The 21252-nt window shown below is 35.5% G+C and overlaps 3 protein-coding genes across 4 annotated transcripts; all 3 read left to right on the top strand.

Annotated features, from left to right (window-relative positions):
• Nucleotides 1–292: 292 nt before the first annotated feature.
• Nucleotides 293–1943, top strand: LOC141709064 (HMG1/2-like protein). Its single transcript, XM_074512959.1, has 8 exons — nucleotides 293–502; nucleotides 588–639; nucleotides 724–807; nucleotides 924–981; nucleotides 1186–1230; nucleotides 1340–1420; nucleotides 1508–1582; nucleotides 1667–1943. The coding sequence occupies exons 2-8, from the start codon at nucleotides 596–598 to the stop codon at nucleotides 1682–1684; spliced, it is 405 nt and encodes a 134-aa protein (XP_074369060.1). The 5' UTR covers nucleotides 293–502; nucleotides 588–595; the 3' UTR covers nucleotides 1685–1943.
• A 2690-nt stretch (nucleotides 1944–4633) lies between these two features.
• On the top strand, nucleotides 4634–10229 carry LOC141709063 (U-box domain-containing protein 44-like). 2 transcript variants are annotated; one of them, XM_074512958.1, is made up of 4 exons: nucleotides 4634–4906; nucleotides 5702–6270; nucleotides 6362–6671; nucleotides 8403–10229. In XM_074512958.1, exons 2-4 carry the CDS (start codon nucleotides 5716–5718, stop codon nucleotides 9977–9979), a joined length of 2442 nt encoding a protein of 813 aa, XP_074369059.1. In that variant the 5' UTR covers nucleotides 4634–4906; nucleotides 5702–5715; the 3' UTR covers nucleotides 9980–10229. The 2 variants fall into 2 exon arrangements, with proteins under 2 accessions (XP_074369059.1, XP_074369058.1); XM_074512957.1 differs by lacking the exon at nucleotides 4634–4906 and adding an exon at nucleotides 4998–5064.
• A 791-nt stretch (nucleotides 10230–11020) lies between these two features.
• Nucleotides 11021–17496, top strand: LOC141709062 (uncharacterized). The gene is made up of 11 exons (XM_074512956.1): nucleotides 11021–11243; nucleotides 11328–11654; nucleotides 11916–12011; nucleotides 12106–12183; nucleotides 12311–12427; nucleotides 15855–15924; nucleotides 16025–16081; nucleotides 16173–16240; nucleotides 16395–16472; nucleotides 16578–16733; nucleotides 16916–17496. Exons 1-11 carry the CDS (start codon nucleotides 11160–11162, stop codon nucleotides 17015–17017), a joined length of 1233 nt encoding a protein of 410 aa, XP_074369057.1. The 5' UTR covers nucleotides 11021–11159; the 3' UTR covers nucleotides 17018–17496.
• The last annotated feature ends 3756 nt before the right edge of the window (nucleotides 17497–21252 follow it).

Below are 21252 nucleotides of genomic sequence, written 5' to 3'. Positions count from 1 at the left end.
AGACGACTGAAAAACAAAAACGTCGCCGATGCAGAACACAAAATTACAGATCGAAATGAAATTTGCAGAACGTCACCGATTATAACAACCATGCTCAGAAACGGAGGTAATAAATCAAATACCATAATTTATCTTATTCAATTACATACTCCATTTGTTCAAGTAAAAAACCCTCAAATCCTAGCCATATCCATGGTGAAAATCACAATTTTTTTGGTTACAATCCAAATAAACTAAAATTTCACATAATTGTACAATGATATCAATGAAGGTACACTATCCATGAAGGAATTTGGGCCTAAACGAAAAATTTGACGATCCCGCCCAAAAGGGGACGAGAAATATTTTCATTTGCCCTCCGCCACTCGCTTGAAATTTCAATTTCCCCCTCTTAACCCTCCCTCAGCCCCCTTTATATATCTCTCTCTCGCTCACTCTCTCTCGATTCACACAACACTCTCTCTCGGTACAAACCCTAGCTCTTATCTCTCTCGCTAATTAGGTAATCTCTCGCCGATTCTGCCTCAATTCCTCTCTATCTCTCTCGTCTCTCCGTTAATTACTGTTTATTTGTGTGTTTTTTACAGTTCTCGCTATGAAAGGAGGCAGATCTAAAGCTGGATCGAAGAACGACGACAAGTGAGTTTCAATTGTATCTATATCTGTGATTGTGTGTATATGTTTGTGATTTTAGGTTTGATTTGTGTTTAATTGTGTTTATAGGCTGGCTGTGAAGCAAAAGAAGGGCAAAAAGGTCAAGGACCCTAACAGACCTAAGAGGCCTCCCAGTGCTTTCTTTGTGTTCATGTATGTTGTTATTTGACTTTGATTTTTTTATTTTTTTGTGTGATTTGTTTGTTTTTTATGTTAATTGTTTGTTTCGGAGTTTTCTATGTGTTTTGAGTCGAGTTGTGGTGTTATAGGGAAGGATTTAGGAAGCAGTTTAAGGAGAAGAATCCTGCTGTCAAAGGAGTTGCTGCGGTAATTTGTGTTTATTACTGTTTGATTTGTAATTATGTGTGTTATTTATGTTGATTTTTGTTACGTATCTGTGATCTATTTATGTTGATTTTGTTATGTATCTGTGATTAATATACGTTGATTTTGTTATGTTAGTTATTTTACTTTACGTGTTATGTTGATTTTGTCGTTATGTGTTAATTTGTGAAATTAATTGGATAATAGATGGGGAAAGCTGGCGGAGACAGGTGGAGGGCGATGTCTGATGATGTGAGTAACTGTTTATTCGAATTAGATTTAAATTGTTGTTATGAATTTTGATTAGTTATTAGTTTAGATTTGTTCTGTTTTTGATTGTCAATGTGCTTCTGGTATATAGGATAAGGCTCAGTTTGTGGCTATTGCTGAGCAAAGGAAGAAGGAATATGATGTGCAGGTTAAAGCCTATGAGAAGAAGCAGGTAAACGCATATGTTATGTTTTTGTTTGATTGTTTGTTAGGTTCTGTGTTGAGATTGGGAAATAATTTGAATTGAAACTTAATTTAGGCTGGTGGCGATGAAGAGGAGTCTGACAAGTCCAAGTCCGAGGTTAATGATGAGGATGAGGAGGGTAGTGATGAGGTATATGTTGAATTGATGTATTTCGATTTAGTAGCATACACATGAAACTTGTGCTTTTACTGATGTCCTTGTGTTATTTTGCAGGAAGAGGATGATGATTAAGCTAGTGTGAATGAGGGGATAGAAGATGGCGAGTTTGATGTTGCTGCTGTCTTATGTTATGTTTATTACTTTTACTAGATACATTGGTACTATGATCGTCTGTTAGCGGTGGCATTGTTGCCCCTTATCTTTATGTTTTAGTCTGTTGACTAGACTAGTAGTTGTGCACAGTATGGCATTTTAGCTTCAAATCTTGCTTAAAACTATCATATAGCAATGGATGTCTTTCTACCGTTTCTAGTTATTTTGCTTTTTATTATTTTGCTCGTCTTGAATTACTTTGCTGTTTCATATATGTTGCTTTATTCATGGTGTTATGGCCTCCTTTTGGCCTTAATGTTATGATTTCTATGTGGATTCTGAATTGGTTGAAACTTGAAAGCCTTTAGAAAATGATTTTCAAGACATTACCAACTGTCTGATTTTAGTCTGACCAAGACCATATTTGGTTAATCATTGGTAATTGATTGTATTGAAAATCTCTTCTGTTTCTTTCAGATTTTCTTGGTCAGTGAGTTATATTCCTTGTTTTTGTCCTTTGTGATTCTGATTGGCTAATTCTATTGGCTAAGAACTAGTCAGAATATTCATAACAGTTGTAGCTGTCTATTGAAAGTTGCATAAAGTATTTTGGGAATTGTACTTGAGAATCTGTGCTTCCAAGTTTCAAAACCCTGTTGACAAACAAGGGCAATGATTAATGGGTGAAAAGCAATGCAGGGAATTTTTCATTCAAGTGTGATATTAAGCAATATCTGTTTTTACCTGGATATCTTTACCTATAGCTTGGCTGGCCTTTGGTTGTGTGTACTGCAGATTGTTGTCTAGTTTTGTAATCAGTTCATATGGTTTTATATATTGATGAAATCTTGATTGTAATTTGCAATCATTTACCCGATTGCAATATTGGTAATCAAACATGTTAAGTTTCCGAAGCGTTTTGACCTTTAAGTCACACTCTTTTGCTTCACTCTTTTTTATGTTAGATTGTTATCTTTGCCATTACTCGATAAAGTATATAACCAATGAAAAATAATAACCCACTTTGATGGTAAAAAAGTTATTGTGGAATTCTTATATGTATTTGGATATGCAGGATCTTATTAAAAAAGAGTCACTTGAAAATTTGTTAATTAGTGGAATGTTGTAATTCAAGATTGTGATTATTGGTTCTATCGGTTCCCATTGATGTTTTGCTCTGCATGTTGTTAATTCACCTTCTGCATCACGTGGTTTTAGTGACCTTTAACCCATTAACGACCTCATTTGGCAGCATTCGATTTGTTAAGACCAAATTTATGATGATGGTAGAACGTTCTTCGGCGAGCGTCGTTCGGTCAGACCTGCAAGAAGAAGAATGCGAGGGTTGTCCCCCCGATTCACCTCCGGTGTGAGAATCAGTAATCGGCATTTCATAAGTAAGATGGAATGTACAAGTGCTATGATTGTACCAAAATTATATATGTCATTCTTTGTGAAATTGTGTCTATCATTGTGTGTATCTATTCGTGTATTTATCCAAACCTCGGATATAAATGCTTTGGCCGTTACGTTTAGGAGAAACATCAATGTTGAAGGGGATTACTTTTCTTTGATTTACTAGTCCAATGGTTGGCCCATGGTTGCCTTATGGACCTTCGGCTTTTGGGCCTCATAAGTCGGGCCACTATAACTAACACGATTAAAGAGAAACATGGAGATAAGCACTTTCCTTTCTTTAAATCCAGTGACTTCGGAGAAAGTCCCGTGAGCACTGGTTCCCCCAAGCAGGTAATTTGTTTCTTAAGAATAGGCCATTTAACTCTCCATTGAGATACAGTGAGTGAGGTATATGTCTAGTTTGATTCCTTTAGTGGTCGAGACCATGACTTGTCTTCTGAACAGGAATCCTGCCCCGAGATTCGTCTCCATGAGCAGCACCTCAGGCTTTGACCATAATCGAGGGTTGTCTTTCGATGACAGTGATCCTTTTGGCTCAAGTGTCAATTTAAGGTCTCAGCTCTCATCTGCTAGTAAACATTGAAAAAAAGGTCTAATAATTGGAATGCTTTTTTATCTGGCTGTTGGCTGTTGCATGCTTCGTGTAAGGTAGTAAAACACATAAAGGAATTGTGCGTAGAGGGGTAAGGATAAAATTGTTAAAAATAACCCGTCCGTCTAAAATCTTAAGGACCGACTCACCAGACCGGACGCTGTAAAGTTGAATGTAACACAAGTTTACAAGGCTGGTCAGAAGCTAGAAAAGTCATTTCCATGCTAAACTTATATGACAATGTGAGCTTACCATATCTTGTATTCTTGTTATATAATCAAACACCTATTTTCAAACACGTTTCCATGGCGGACCTAATGGATTTGTCTGGACCTGAGAAATTTCATTTATTCGTCGGCGTTTGACTAGAAACTTTGTGACAGTATTACAACAATGAAAGATAGGCAGGGAATGATCCTGTCTCAGTTTTTAAAGTTAAATCCTATTAAAATCCCTCTACAAGTTCAAGGTCAAATATATAATTAAAAGAAAATGTCAAAATCAGTATTTCCAATTTTATGTTATACTCTAACTTCTCACTAAATAAATATATTCAAAAACAAAAAAGGTGTTAAAAAATATGAATACCTTACTCATCCTTATCTGATCAAAACCCGATCCGACTCAAATAGACCCGAGTTTAGAATCTTCAACGGGCCCTATATTTTTTTGTCATAGGCCGAATTTTAACAAAAAAGACAGGATTTTTCAGGGTCTAGTATAGGTTTAACTGTGTTTTTCCTGCAACTTTGAGTGCACAACTAGATGACCATTTATTCAGACGATCACAATCATACATGTACCAACTAGTACTAATATATTTACAGAGTCAACCTTTTTTTGTCAGTCCTCTCTCTCTCTCTCTCTCTCTCTCTCTCTCTCTCTCTCTCTCTCTCTCTCCCTCTCCCTCTCCCTCTCTCTCCCAGTTTCTATATTCTTTACACGTTTTTGCTTTTGGTTTCTTGCATTGACTGTTTGTTTTCATGTTCACAAAACCCCACCTTTACAACTATTTTTCTCCTTCAGATATTTCTATTCTGAGTCTTTTTCTTTAAGCCCAACTACACATTTTATTCTTTATTATATTCAACAAACATTTGTTATCCCCTCATTCTTTGTTTTTGTTCTGGAAAATTGCATGGAACTTCATCAACAACTTCATTGAGCTTTCCATCAAGTATTCACACTAGGTGATCTCTCTCTCTCTCTCTCTCTCTCTCTCTCTCACACACACACACGCTTTCTTTTGATTATGTATTGTTTGCTTGTATTTTCATAAGCATCTGTTGAACTTTAATAGTTAAAGGTCTTTGCTTTAGATATATAGTGATGTTGTCTTGTAATCATGGTATGTGTAACTCTATAAGTTTAATTAGCAAAGTTAATTTTTTACTAATCTGGGTCAGAATTGTCATCTTGGTCAACTTGAATGTGTTAGATTCTTGGTCTTTTTTTTCTTGATTGTCATATTGGAAGTTTCTGTGTAACTTTGTTAGTCAATTTGATCGATATTTTTTCGGGGGAGGAAAAATGATTGATTTGTGGGAATCATTAGAGCAGATTGATGATTATTAGTAAGTTTTATGTAATTTTATTTGTCAAATGTTGTAGATGGGAATGAGTACTTAAAATGTTTTGAACATGATAATTTACAAGTATAAATGAACCTCACTGCGAAATTATATTAAAAATGATATTTTTTCGGAATTCTTTCACTGATCTGCATTTTTGTGCGTTATGCCTTTACCCAAGTCCCAATCGTTTTGTTTATGTTATGTGTTCTTATGGAGGAATTAAATTTAATGATTAGATTTAGAAAGACTTGTACGAACTTGATTTTACTATTAGCTGGCACATTCGAGGTTGTGTAAAGTTTTGATATTTTGTGTATCTTCAGCATCATTCATTTTGATCCATAAGGGAGTATTTCTATCCATACAATCTGGTGGGCCAATTATACTTAATTATGTTTCTGTTACTGACAGAAAGCTCAGATCTTATGGCTGGAAGCTTAGATGTAAGTTATGACCAAGGTAGCCAGTCAGATGATAGCAGTCAATTCGAGAGATATCATATTGAACCTTTCTATGATGCATTTATCTGCCCTCTGTCAAAGAAAATAATGCGCAATCCTGTTACTTTGGAAACTGGTATAACTTATGATCGAGAAGCAATTGAGAACTGGTTCAAAGATTGTAGGAACAATGGAAGAAAGCTGGCCTGTCCAATAACATTAAAAGAATTAAGGAGTATAGATTTGAACCCTAGCATTGCTCTGCGCAACACAATTGAAGAATGGAATGCTAGGAATGAAGCAGCTCAACTTGATATTGCTCGTAGGTCATTATCAGTTGGCAATCCAGAAACTGAAATTATGCATGCTTTGAGGTTCATTAAGCAGCTTTGCCAAAAGAATCCCTCAAATAAACGATTTGTCCGTAATGCAAATCTAATACCCATGATTGTTGACATGTTGAAGAGTAGTAGTCGTAGAGTACGATGGAAGGCACTCGAAACCCTTCGTAGTGCAGTAGAAGAAGACTCTGATAATAAGGTTTATTGGCTATATGTTTCCTTGTTCAGATCATTTCACATACTCTATGCACCAATTATTAAACGCATCTTCTGTGTCTTTCTACTTGTAGGAAATTATGGCTACAGGGGATATTGTAAGGACAATAGTTAAGTTTTTGTCTTATGAAAAATCCAAGGAGAGGGATGAAGCTATCTCTTTGCTATGCGAGCTTTCAAAATCTGAGACGCTCTGTGAAAAAATTGGATCTATCAATGGAGCCATCCTTATTCTAGTGGGAATGACTAGCAGCTCATCAGAAAACTTTTTAACTATTGAAAAGGCTGAAAAAACTCTGGAAAATTTGGGGAGGTGTGAAAGCAATGTTAAGCAGATGGCCGACTATGGTAAACTGCAGCCACTTCTGACACTACTCCTTGGAGGTACTTTTGCTGCCTTGGATAATTCTACTCTTATCAGTATAGTAAAGAGGCACTTATATAGTTAAGCCAATTCTATCTAAATGTAGTTTGGTATAGACAATAAAGTCACAGGTTACTTCAGTTTATGAATAGTTTAAAGGTATGGCCAGTGAATTATTAAGAACTGAAACGGGGAAAAAGAGGAACTGAAGTTGCAAACAGTAAGGGTGAAAAACATAATATTGCAAATTAGCATGTATATATAAACACATTCAGAATCTTGTCTGTAGTTTTTTGTTTACAAGTCTGCGCTTTCTGCCACGTCCCTGACGATAATTATAGAACACTCTGATTTCATCTTAAAAGTTGTTTTAACAGATCTCTTTGCAAACAGACAGATTCAAACTCAACATGTCTATATATGAACACTACTTCTGCCTACACTACTAGCTACTAGTTGTGCTAAGTTGTTAACTACTCCCGTTCATGTTTTTTGTTTAAACTTAAAGAGGGACTTTGTTATGGGAGTTAAAAAATTGAAGATTAGCAGCAAATAATAAAAGAAAACTAGAAAATAATAGAGAAATACCAAAGACTCAGATTGAGCGGGAAAGGTTGTTACAGAGTCTTGATGTATGAGCTTTCAGTATAAAGCCTCGTAACCATTACTGGAAGAATGATGAATGGTTATAATAAAGTCCTGTTACTCTCATCTCTCTGTATCTCTCTTCTCTCTCAGTTCTTTCTTTCTATTCTTTATCATTCTTTTAGTTACAAATTTATAGGATTTTCAGTACAGAACTACTATCCTATAACAAATTTTTATGGTACCTTGAAATACTCATCATATTACCACTCAATATAATGTTTTTTTGGAATGGCATAGATATAGTATAACATGTTTGAAACAATATAATTCTAAGCTATAGCCAGGCTGTTCCATTTTTTTCCTTTTAGGTGAATTCTACCATTAGGTTTTTTAACAAACCAACGTTATGTTTGCTGCTCAAGTTTAGTGACCTAACATGTATTCTGTTTCATTTTTTTACTTTCGGTCTCGGATGTGAAAATTACATCTTTTCGCTGTCAAATTTAAACAAGGGCTTAATGCTCCTAAGTATGTACTTACGTGAGTACAAAGGAATTTTTAATGTGAATGCAATGGGGCATTTTTTAATTACAGAATTTGATTAAAAATTAGAGTTCTACCATTAAAATTACACTGCGTACTCAGATAACACCCCTAAGTACGTACCCTAAACAATATATAAATTTATCCCCTAAATGCAAAAGTATGGCGAGGAGATAACTAAAGGCTTGATCCTCATGGTTAGACATTGGATCTTGTGAGTCGTCCTAATTTCAGTTCAGTCAAACCAAGGGCTGCTAGTGGGGGCTATAGCACCTGTTCAACATTTGTATTTCATATTTATATTTAAAGTTTCTTTGCAATGACAATTTACACAGATGTTTTCAAATTTTCTTTGCTGCTTATAGTATTAACTTTTTCATCCATTTATAAATTTTTGAATATAATTTTGCGTTTTAGTTAAAGTATATGCTCTATCAATTATTAGAATCATATTAACTACATTATAATGTAAATCTACATATATAGACCCAGATATTTAGCCCCCTCTTAGGTTTGCCCCTTAGTCGAACTATATTTTGTATTAGATGAAGTTTATACTTCTAACTGTATCAACAAACTTGATTGTGATGAACTTTCTATTTCCAAAATTACCTTTGCAGGTCCAGCAGAAACCAAACTATCCATGGCTGTGTACCTTGGTGAACTGGTACTCAACAATGACGTGAAAGTGTTTGTGGCTAAAACTGTTGGTTCATCACTAATCGATCTCGTGAAAGTTGGTGATATGCAGTCAAGAGAAGCTGCTTTGAAGGCCTTGAACCAGATATCATCATTTGAGGCAAGCGCCAAGATCTTGATAGACGAAGGGATACTACCTCCTCTAGTCAGGGATCTCTTCAATGTTGGTAAGAACCAGCCTATGCGATTGAAGGAGGTTTCTGCTACAATTCTGGCAAACATTGTAAATTCAGGCTTTGACTTTGATTCCATCCCTGTTGGACCCAATCATCAGACTCTGGTTTCAGAAGACATACTCCACAAGCTTCTCCGTCTCATTAGCAACACTGGGCCAGTAATAGAATGCCAGCTTATTCAGGTTCTTGTTGGACTAGCTAATTCTCAGACTACAGTTCACAGTGTTGTCAGTGCAATCAAGAGCTCTGGTGCTGCTACCAGTTTGGTGCAATTCATTGAAGTTCCACAGAAGGATTTGCGTGCAGCTTCTATAAAACTTCTTCAAAATCTTTCTCCACACATGGGCCAGGAATTAGCTCATAGTCTACGTGGTGCAGGAGGGCAGCTCAGTAGCTTAATTGATATCATATCAGAAAATGTTGTCATTACCGAAGAGCAAGCAGCAGCAGCCAGGCTCTTGGCGGAACTCCCAGAAAGGGATGTGGGCCTCACAAGACAAATGATTGATGAAGGCGTCTTCCAGTTGGTCATCTCCAGAGTGGTAAGGATCCGGCAGGGGGAGACTAAAGGTAGTCGCTTTATGACTCCTTACTTAGAAGGGCTTGTTCGGATTCTGGCAAGGATTACCTTTGCCTTTCCCGAGGAACCTGAGACTATCAGACTGTGTCAAGAGCACAATATTGCTTCCCTTTTCACTGAACTGCTTCAGGCAAATGGTCTGGACAATGTTCAGATGGTTTCAGCCATGTCTTTGGACAACTTATCCCAAGAATCCAAAAACTTGACAAAGTTGCCTGATTTGCCATCACCTGGTTTTTTTTTCAAAATGTTTCCTTGTTTTAGCAAAACTACCGGCATAACTGGATTATGTAGAGTTCACAGAGGGAGATGTTCGCTGAAGGATACCTTTTGTCTTGTGGAAGGACATGTTTTGGAGAAGTTGGTTGCTCTTTTGGATCACACTAATGCCAAGGTAGTTGAGGCATCACTTGCAGCCATGTCAACTTTGCTGGACGATGAAGTTGATATTGAAAATGGGTTGACCATGTTGTGCGAGACAGAAGCAGTCAGGCCTATACTTACCATTTTAATGGAGAAACGAACAGAGACCTTGAGGAGGAGGGCAGTTTGGGTCGTTGAAAGACTTCTGCGAGGTGATGATATAGCAATTGAAGTGTCAGATGAACCTAATGTCATCACTGCCCTTATCGATGCTTTTCAGCATGGTGATTCTCGAACACGAAGAATTGCTGAGAAAGCCCTGAAGCATACTGACAAGATCCCGAATTTCTCTGGTATTTTCCCAAATTTGGGACAGTAATAGTTTAGATAATCTGTTAATGTCAGAAGCGAATTAAAGACCATGCAGTCATTGAATTTTGACTTGTTTATGGTTTCAAGAAGCGTCATAGGGCATACGTTTGTGTTGCATCAGAAGATTGCAGTAGATAGCATTTGTCCCTCAGTTTTGAAGTTTTGGGTAGTTCCTTAATCATGTCCTCTCTACATTGTATAATTGTAAATGTGTATACAGTATACTCATTGTGGAAATATATCATCCTTCTCACTCACTCTTCTCACTCACTCCCACGTACAGAGACCGAAAATAATATCACTTGAGTACTCGTGACGATATTGCTAATATTCATAGCAGAATCTGCTCAATTCGTTTGATATTTGTAACCGGATCAGTCCGATTGTCAACGATTCGCCATCTCAGAAAGCCCTGTCAAAAAGACCACAATAACACTGCAAATATTATCAAGTCATCCTAAACACATAATATGGTAAAGTTATTATATTAAGATCACAGGGCCTTTTAATTAAGCCTAAAAAAAGACACTTCAATTCAATTCAGACTCTGAATTAGAAAATCATGGTACAACAATGTCAATGCGATGTGTGCTAATCTTTTGTATGTAGGCTAATCGAGAGAAAGATTTAGGAAGGTAATAAAGTTCGAAAAATAAATTTGAACAAGGATGTCAGCCACGTTCTTTGAGCCGACGACTCACTGGTATCAAAAAGAGGTATTATTATCATACTGTACTGTACTATAACCGATTAGTTCCGATTACCGATTTCCAACTTTCAATCACATGAGAAGTACATCAACCGCTCTGACGTCTTTACGCTCAAAGCTTTTCATCCCTTTTCATCACCCGCTGACGCTCTCGTTCAAATGAATGCTATATCCAATTGTAAGTTAGTTTTCAAATAAGGTGTAACACATATATTATTTTACTTCTATTGCACTTCCTTTTTGCATAAATACACGACACAAAAACCAAAATTGTTTTTGTTATGTGTTTCATTTGAAGTGTTTTTCGTTTGTTTTATGTTTCATGTGAATGTATTTTGTCTGTTTTGTAGCCAAGGTGACTCCACAGTTGAAAAATTTCCTGTTGGACAACCTTCCAAAACGGGTAGATGCCAAAGCGACTTGTTATGTTGTAACTTCCGACCCGTATTTGGCACACAACATACTAATTACAACAAGAATGTGCATCAGATGGGGTATTTTGTGTTCTAATGTCATGCGTGGTTTGAGAATGAAAATTGACAAATTCATTGAAGGCTTGGAGGTATGCCCATTCTTTCTTTACTCCATCACTTGAAGAAAGATATTAGTGAATATCATACTAAAGTTATCTTGTGATTTTCTTTAGCCTAAAGACTTGGAAAAGCAACAACTGAATCTAGCACGCCTTTATAGCAAACAAAGGTGTACTACGACGGTCATAAATAGTTTCAATGCTACTTCCTCCTCTTCCTCACAACAACTTAATGTTGTGCCACATAGAGGCAGACAAAGGCATAATACTATGGTTGTAAAAAGTTCCAAGGCGATTGCGTCGTCTTCCTTGCAACAATTTGTGGCTGTGCCGCATAGATTTGAAGGAGTTTTTATCGCCAAGGGCAAGGAGAATTTCATTTGTACTAGAAATTTAGTACCGGGTGAAGCTCTTCATGGAGAGGAATTATTATATATTCAGGCGAGTCACCTTATATACGGGATTCTTAATTTACTGGTTTAGAAATAAATCAACATATTAGCCTCCAAAGGATTAAATTGTTATATTTTTAAGCTGTTAAGAACAAGAACAAGGGAAGCTAAAGGTTAGGTTCAAAAGTATCCTTTTTTAGAATGTTATTTTTATTCAATGCTTGATAATGCGACAATTCATATTGCCTCTTGATGAAATCTGTGTGACCTAGTTTTGTGTATTGAGACTTGTATTAATCTTGTATTTCAGAATGAGGACAAAATTACAGTGGAGTACAGGGTCTGGAATCCGCTTAAATCAAAGTTGGGTGCTGCAATCCTGTGTGGTTTAAAAAATATAACTGCGGTAAGTGTAATTATAAATTGCAGTAGCATATGATTCGCAAATTCAATTAATTTACATATATGTTTTTGTTATTAATTTATATTATTTTTTTCAGAAACCTGGCTCGCGCGTGTTATACCTGGGAGATGTATGTGAAACTACAGTTTCACATTTGTCTGATCTGGTTGGATCGGTAAGTTGCTTGGTCAGTTCTCGGTCATTTATGCCTAGTCTAGATGAATTATAATTTTTTTGTCATTTATGCCCGTCCCAGTTATTATGATCAAATTTGGTTTTAAAATATTTATTTTCTTGTGAAGGATGGTGTGGTCTATGTTGTTGGGTTCTCTGACTTTGTTGTAAACATGGTGGACAAGAGGCCAAATGTTATAACAATTTTCGAGAAGCCTAGTAATCATTGGAAGTACCGCATGGTTGTTAGTATGGTTGATGCGATCTTTGCTGATATTGTTCATCCTCAACAGGTAATATGATGTCTAACATTTTGCATATTAAATTCTTGATGAATATCTCCAAAAGGGGTGAAGGAGGGAGGGATAAATTACTCTTTTGAAATGCGTTACCACTTCTATTCCAATTAATTTCTGACACTTCTACAAAACTTAATAGATGTTATAGTTAGTTTTAGAATCTGGGACTTACTTTTTCCAATTGACACGCGGAAACCCTCAGGTTTTGAATTTGCGATTCTTAATAGTTTTTAATGTATGCATTAGAGAATAACGCTTGACTTGATAATCATACTCGATGCTTCTTATTTTTTTTCTACTGAGTTGTGATTTTTGTTTTTTATTTGTCAGGTGAATTGGTTTATTAGTAATGCTCAATATTATCTTAGAGCTGGTGGGCATTACATGATCTCCACACGGGTTTGTTCTCCATTATGATACTTTTTTGTGTTCAATATATCTCTAGGTGATTTTCTAAACCATGTTGATAACTTGTAACTTGTGTGACTTGCAGGCAATCAACGTAGATTTGACAGGCCAAGGTAAAGATTTATTTGCTACCCACCCTGGACAGATGGAGTTCAGTCCAACTGAACTTGTAATGTTGGAACCTATAATGAGAGAATATGTCATGCTTGTTGGTGATTTTCGTGTGCCAGAGGAATAGAGGAATAAATATTCAAAATTATTCATATTTTGGTTTTCCGAAATTGCAGAAGTGTTTTTAAAGCCCTTGATACTTAATTATCTTTTTTATCGTTTGCATTTACTTGAAACAAAAGTTATGAATTTAAGTTACTTGTACTCTATTACTGCTGAACAAGAAATGAAGTTCCATTTAACCTAAAGTATCACTTGCACTCTCTAACTATTGTTCCTTTTCGGTTTTAATGAGATTGTGTTTAGTAATAGTTTACACATATCATTTTAACTTGCACTCTTTGAACAAATTTATGTTTTTCCTTTCTAGTTTTTCTTATTGTTATTTGCTAACAAAGCAAGTGTTAGTATCCATTTGCCAACCTAACAACTAGAAACTTATTTAACTCAATAATGTTAAATATGCAAATTTTAAAATATACTTCATCAACTCGTAAGTTCGTTTAATCTATATCTGGAAATCCTCTGGCTTGGCTGCAAGGCGCTACTTTCTGTTGTAAACTCCTATGGATGATGGAAATATTAAGGCCAACTCACCAAGTTGTTTGGTGTATTGGTGCTTGGGATCCATTTGAGAAGCCCTTTATACCAAGGTGCTTTAAATTTCTGCCCTATTGAGCTTTACTTTGTCTTTCAAAGATTACCATTTTTTTATCTTTCAGAATATTGGTATAGGTTTTCAAATTTCATGTAGGGTAAGGCATGTGGTTTTCCTGCACTCTGGGAGTTTGCACTTGAATGACCATGCAAATTACATATTACTGGTTTTTTAAGTCATTCGGAGGATGTGATATTATGTTTAGATCAAATTTTCAGCCTTGAGAAATGCAAACTGAATGTGCGGATATTTAGAGCTACAAACCTTATTAGTGTATATAGTGTATTCTGGTTGCATATTCTCAATTGTTGTATTTACTGAAAACATGTAGACATGTTATTTACAAGGATCTAATACAATAGAGGCTTAAAAAAGGATCTAATACAATAGACCTATAGATCTCTTTTATCCTCTATACATTCTTATCTACTCTGTCTATGCGGATGTTACCTTCAAAGGTTATGTATGTGTTCACTCAGTCTATTTCTTTTTAATTTGAACTTTTATGTTGGTTCTGAGACAAGTATGTCGGGGTACTCTTTATCTCGCAGCTACTGAATTCCATCAAGAATCAATGGGAACAATTTCCAAGTTGGCTCAGGTCAGATTCATGTTAAATAAGCTGCAAATTCTTTTTCTTTTTCACATTAGTTCTTGTGTTAAATAAGTGATTATCTTTTGTTATTTTGTTTGCTTGGGTTTTTCTGATGAAATTAATATGTCTGTGCACCCACAAATTGCAGAGGTAGAAAAGGACAGATGAAATTCACAATTTGAGTTTACTGTGTTCGGTCCTTTTAATCGATAGCTATGTTAAAACACCTTCTCTTTGCCTTTCCTGTTTATTTTGCTTTCATTTTTTCTTTAATCCTGACACAATTTTTTTTTCCGAATTTCACTGTCTGCTGTATTGTAATGTGTGTTGAATAAGGTCTGCTTGAAGAATTCAGAGGAATACCTGGAAGTTTATTGGCAATCTTAGTGTATCCAATAGATTCATAATCTCACGAGTAGGATTTTATTATCTGGTAAGGCTTGTGATGTTTATAACATTATCATTCTTATAGTCATGTAGTAGTTATACTATCCGGAGCTTTAAGCATCGGCTGATAAGCAATATGGTAGTTAGTAAAATTTATCATTGTTGACATGTTGAACTTTTGTAGGGAATAGAAATTTTAATAAGAGAGATATCACCTGATATAGAAAAACATAAAAATTAAATGAGGTTTAGAGAAATGAACGGTTGCTATCATATGGTTTAGTAGAGTTGAAGGCAGTTTGTGAGATATAGCTCGTGATCGTCTCCATGGAGATTTTTTCTAAAAGTATAATCGTTGAAAGCAGTCTTCTACCTGTAACCAACTACTTTACCCAATGGAGAAGGCTAAAGCAGACAAACAAGGGGTATCAGAAGTTTTAAAACCTCAACCTTAAAGACCTCGAGCAAATGGCAGGGGAAATTTGCCACGAGTAGATAATGTTTCTGCTGTGAAGAACTTTTATCCTAAAATGACTGATAGGTATACACAAATCATAATCGATATGTACTACTATGAACTGTTCTAGAGTGGAGAAGAGTGATGTACGAACACCTTTCCGAACCACTCTGAAATAGAGTTTAGAGTAGAGACGGATAATGTGCACTAACCTTAGGGAGCTTGTTTTCGTAATACAAGTTCTGGTAAAATTCACAGTGATTGTCCAGTTTATGCCAAAGAAAGCATGTTTTTTGAAATGTTTTAACACATGGCTTCCCTTCACAGGTGAGAGCGTAATCTTGTCTTCTAGTTTATTCCAAAATGTATAGAGAGATTTATGTGTTAAGGTCAGCTTCCTCTGCATGCCTGTAAAAAATAATCCTAGTCAAATTAATCATGTTACCTAAATTGGATAAGTATGATTTAAGTGACAGGGATTTCAGTTTTAGTACTGCTTATGATGTAAGTGACAGTAATTTCCTCGTATTCTCTAATTGCGGAAATATGAAATCTTTTTATAGGTCTATACAATATTACCTATCCTCAAGAAAGAACTATGAAATATGCAGAAACAGAAATCCAAGCTATTTTTCAGATCCCGTGTCTAGTTTCATTATTGATTTGATAGTAAATTTTATTGTTCTCCTATGGGCAGGCTTATTCACATCATAAGGTTCTTCCCATTCTGGCCAAGAATTACTTTGTCATTGCTTTTGACTGGATAGGTAAGTTTATACGTAACTCAGTGCCCCGTGTAACCTTGTTTACTATTTAACAGGCGCAGCAGTAAAATCTAAATACAATTTTCCCATTCATCTCCTACAGGCTTTGGATTTTCAGATAAGCCCCTTCCCAAGAATGGTTTTGACTACACACTAGATGGTACTTTTCCATTTAGCCTTATGATTGCTGGATGTAAGCTCTAAATTATCCGTTTATAATGTAAAAATTTATAAGTGGCATCCATGTGCAGAATATGTTTCGTCTTTGGAGTCTCTCATTGATCAGCTAGGCACTAGCAAGGTCTCATTTGTAGTGCAGGTATTTTCTTCATATTCTCCTATTCTTATTTTAGCATCCATAGTTAAAGACATTCATATGTAGGTTCTACTATTTAGTGATACGTGTCGGTTAAGTTACAAATCATGCGGCCTTTAGTTGGTAATAATAGGTTGTTCATCATGGTATATTGCAGATTACATCGAAACATGCCAACATGCCTTCAACTTTGTCCACATTCAGCAACTTTTTGCTGGGAGAAATATGTTCACAGGTATAAGATACATAAGGATTCAGGTTTTCAATCTACTGTCCTGATCAGTTTCTAGTAATGTTTGGTGTACATTATGATGATTGAATATTCTTTATCTCCCAACAGGATCCTATAAGGGCCAGTGATGAATCCTTGACAAGTGCTGGTCCTTACAAAATGAAAGAAGATGATGCCATGGTTTACAGAAGACCTTATCTAACATCTGGTTCTTCGGGTTTTGCACTAAATACAATCAGTAGAACGATGAGAAAAGTACTCAAGGTGCTTATTCATTTTAGTCCATTTTATTTCATGTTTATATTCTTTCTTTCAAGAAAAATCTCGTGTAAAGAATCAGGATTTGGATACTATTTTTGTTTTTCAGTAATTACTACATACTAATTTTGCTAGAGCTTCCACGTTTTAATTTTGCTAGATTACATATTTCATTCTTGTGTTTGCAGGTGGGACATTACGTACAAGAGGATTCTGGTGAAGAACCAGGACAGCTCATTGCTGGAATGATTCGCAAAAGGAGTTTCGCATTTCATGAGAATCTCTTTTAGTTAAATAACTAGTTGATAACCCGTGCGAATCTCTTTTATGCAGTCAAGAGAAGCTGCTTTGAAGGCCTCGAACCGGTATCATCATTTGAGGCAAGCGCCAAGATCTTGATAGACGAAGGGATACTACCAAGACTGTGCTACTGTTACAAACACACGAAAGGACACCAAAGAAGACTAGTCGTTCTTTGAAGATAACAAGACACCAAAAATAAATAATGAAGCAGACAAGAGATATGGCTCAAAAGATAAGTATGTCTGAAAAAAGGCGTAATGATATATTTATGATTTTAACAAGCTTTTAAACTTACGTATACATAACCTAGAACCCCGCGGGGTTACTACTCACACATCATAATGGACTCTCAAGAATTTATACAGTAATTATACTCTGTATTTTTCGATCCCCTTACTGAAAATATAACTCTCCTTTTATAGAATAAGGAAGAAGGTCAATACAAAAATAAAATCTTCATTACTTACGATTTTCTGAACCTTTATTAAAGTAGATACCCTACTGATAGCAGATGCCATCTGCTTTTTATAAAGCAGATGCTTTCTACTTTAATCCTCCAACACTTCTTTTCCGACCGCTTTGATGGTGGTGGAGCTGCAATATGGACATTCAAGCTGAATGCCAAACTTGTTTGTCTATTTTTATTTTTTCTTACAAAAGATCTCTTGGTGTGATCCAACAACATCTTTGTGTAATAATTATTTCCTGAAAACTACAATCTTGTTGTAATCTTTTCCACTCATTCCTTTGTGAGAATAAGAAGTTATTAATGCATGAGTTGTTGCTAGATTGATCTTTAACTTATCTTCTTTCTTTCTGAATGCTAAATAATTTATTGATTAGAATTAATAACTTATTTTCAGCAAGCTCTCTTAAATCGTTTTTCTCCAAAATGGATTCCATAGCTTGACTTGGAGAATAAATTTTTTCTTTGGCAGAACTAAGGATGACAATCGGGTCGGGTATTGCAGAATCCATATCCAAATCCGAAAATTTTATCCATACCCAAAATCGACCCGAACCCGAAAAATACCCGAAAATGAATACCCGAACCCGAAATATTTTTGAATTGGATATTCATACCTCGAACCTGAAATCTGAAAATTTGTATAATTATTGATATTGCAAGTGCTTGGGATCTAACATGCGACTTGTAGATAGAGATGCACAAAAGGCCCACCGGACCGGGCTTTGACCGGGCCTTAAAAAGCCCGGGTTTTGACCGGGCCGGGCTTTTCGGACTTTGACTTTGACAGGGCCGGGCCGGGCTGGGCTTTCCGGAAATGTTAAAGCCCGTTTGGGCCCTCGAGGCGGGCCTAACTGGGCTTTTTTTCGGGCCGGATCGGATCGGGCCGGGCTTTTTTATAATTTAAATCGGATCTTGTATTATTAGAGATTCCGAAGAATACATGTGTTAGCAACTAGATCATCGTAAAAATGTATTAGTTTACATGGAATATTTTAGAAAAACATTACTTCGTTGAAAACATTTAAGTTCGGCAAAAAATAAACATGTTTATATAATATATTTTATCATTGTTATGATAACAATGATATCATTGTTATGATAACAATGATATCCAAATATATATAGTGTACTTATTATATCTTCTTTCATTATTTATGCAACGAAGTATATAAATAATATTATTAATCACAAATATGTAAATATATATGTGTTTAAAGTATTATTTATATTTATAGTAAATGTGAATTTATAAATATATAAGAAAATATATTAGAATAATCAGATTATAACCGGGCTTTTTCGGGCTTTTAATCGGGTCGGGCCGGGCCGAAGCCCGGGCTTTTAACCGGGCCGGGCCGGGTCGGGTTTTTCCTAAAAATATAGGGCCCGTCGAGGCCCGAAGCCCGGGCCGGGACCGGGCCGGGCTTGACCGGGCTTTGACCGGATCGGGCCGGGCCAGATTTTCGGGCCCGGGCTTTTTGTGCATCTCTACTTGTAGATAAGGAGTTTTAACCTGTCATATTCAGCCACTACACCACATCATTAATTGTATTATTATATAGCTAATATTTAAAAAATCAACTTAACTGATACCCAATTTTTTAGATTTATTACTAAAAGATGTTTTGTTAACCTTATAAACCTTATTACCCGTTTAAATGATTGAATAATTATATTTCATTAAACTTTATAATTAGTTAATTTTTAACATAAATATAAAAATATATGTTCTAAAAATTATATAATAATATGTATAATGTATATTATAAATATATATATTATAATATTATAATGTGTAATATGTAAAATTCTAATATTATATATATATAATTAATATATATACACTAATTCGGGTTTTTTTCGGATTTCGGGTTCGGATCGGGTTCCGATAGAGTTTCAGATTTCGGATCGGGTTTCGGATCGGTATACCTAATATCCAAATCTAAATAAAAAATTTCGGGTTTAAAAATTAAATCCAAATCCAAAAAATCGGGTTCGGTAAATCCAAAATTTCGGGTTTCGGATCAGGTATCCGTCGGATCGGATTATTTTGTCATCCCTAGGTAGAACCAACCTGAACATAATGGAATGGCTGATTTGCTGGACAATTATATTCTTCTTCATTTTCCCAGCATATAATTGTACTAGAAGTTTTGATGAAGATATCGATTTCTTTTCCTTCAAGACAATTGTTTTTGAATTTCTTAATGGCTTTTCCAAATTCCTTGGGTAACTTAGATATTTCTAAGAGGTTATTAGCAGGATATATTTGTGCTAATAATTCATATTGATACGCCTCGTAAATCATGTTTGAATCGGCATTTGGGTAGAAGTTAAATTAGCTAACATTTTTCTTGTCTAAAGTGAAGAAATCTTCACTAACAAACTCCTTTTCTGTGGTTATTCTCCCAAATTGGTAAAGATAGTTGAACCCTGAATAATAGGTTTCAAAGGTATCTTCTTCTGTTTGTATAAACAATTGCTGAGTTTTTGGAATATATCCTAAAACATTTTTGCTCAAGGATTTCTTTTTCTAGGTTATTGCTCCTGCATAAGTTGGATGTAATGCTTCTGCAGAGCTGTTTAACTGAAGAGGAGGTTTTAGGTCTTGCAGTTCTTGAGTAGTGTAAATATTTGCTGCAACTTTTGCTTCAGCAAATGATTTATACTTCTTGTGTTTGTGCTTGAGAATCCTTTTACTGCTTTCTCAGCTATCTCCTAAGTAGTGTATATTCCTGAATTAGAACCATCTACATAATAGGCTTTAGGGGCCCTGTATCCGATAGGGATTACTGAAGTTTGAACTTCAGTCTTTTTAGGGATTGGAATTCCCCCGTTAGGCCTCAGATTTAAATCAGAGGATTTTACTAACGTTATGGAGGTCTGAACTTTAGTCTTGCTTTCTGGAAAAATAACAACCTTTAACGGATTTGTTGGTTCTTTACCTGGAGCCGTTTGCTCAGGAATAGCCTAATCTTTGTTCATTTCTGAAGAAGGTGATAAAATGACCTTTTTTGTCTTGCTTTTTGGCAAAGCAACAGCCATTAACGGATTTGTTGATTCTTTACCTGGAGTCATTTGCTCAGGAATAGGCTCATCTTGTTCATTTCTGAAGAAGGTGATGAAATAACCTTTTGTTGTTCAGGAAGAGAACACTTCCCTACATAATCCATTTCTGCAAGGATGATGCGTCTCTCATCGATTAGCAGCTGAATTCTTTTTTATAAAATAGCTTCTTTTAGAGCTAGTTGCTCGTAACTATTTTCCAAGAAATGGTCCATGAAATCTCAAAGAAAGAGATACAAAATTTTAAGGCAAAGAAGCCTTTTGTTTCTTTTGAGAGAAACTAGTTTGTTTATGAGAATGGATTTGGTTTTGGTTGTGATTTCTTCATTCCTCCTTTATATGTTTATAAGCATTTTAAAGCTTGACATACCTGCAAAAAGCAACTAAATGATGCATCTAGTGATGTCATTAGTAGTATTATTGTTAATCTTCCCTTGTCAAGAAATCTGCCAAATAGTTCTTGACCCCTTCGACGTGTTCTACATCAAAGTTGTACCAACTTAACCATTATTGCCAACAGACAAACCTTCTTTGCTTATTATCTCCCTGTAACTTAATACGAATAAAATAAGTGAAGTTTTTGTTGTCTGTTCTAACCAAAAATTTAATTGGGGTTAGATAAATAGAAAAATTACTCATAACTCTAATAACTGCAAGATATTCCTTTTCGTTAGAATAATAATTCTT

The sequence above is a fragment of the Apium graveolens genome, chromosome 2 (genome assembly GCF_009905375.1).
Source record: "Apium graveolens cultivar Ventura chromosome 2, ASM990537v1, whole genome shotgun sequence".
Classification (NCBI taxonomy): domain Eukaryota; kingdom Viridiplantae; phylum Streptophyta; class Magnoliopsida; order Apiales; family Apiaceae; genus Apium; species Apium graveolens.
Note: the sequence above shows the minus strand (reverse complement) of the source record. Positions and strands in the feature narration are given on the sequence as shown.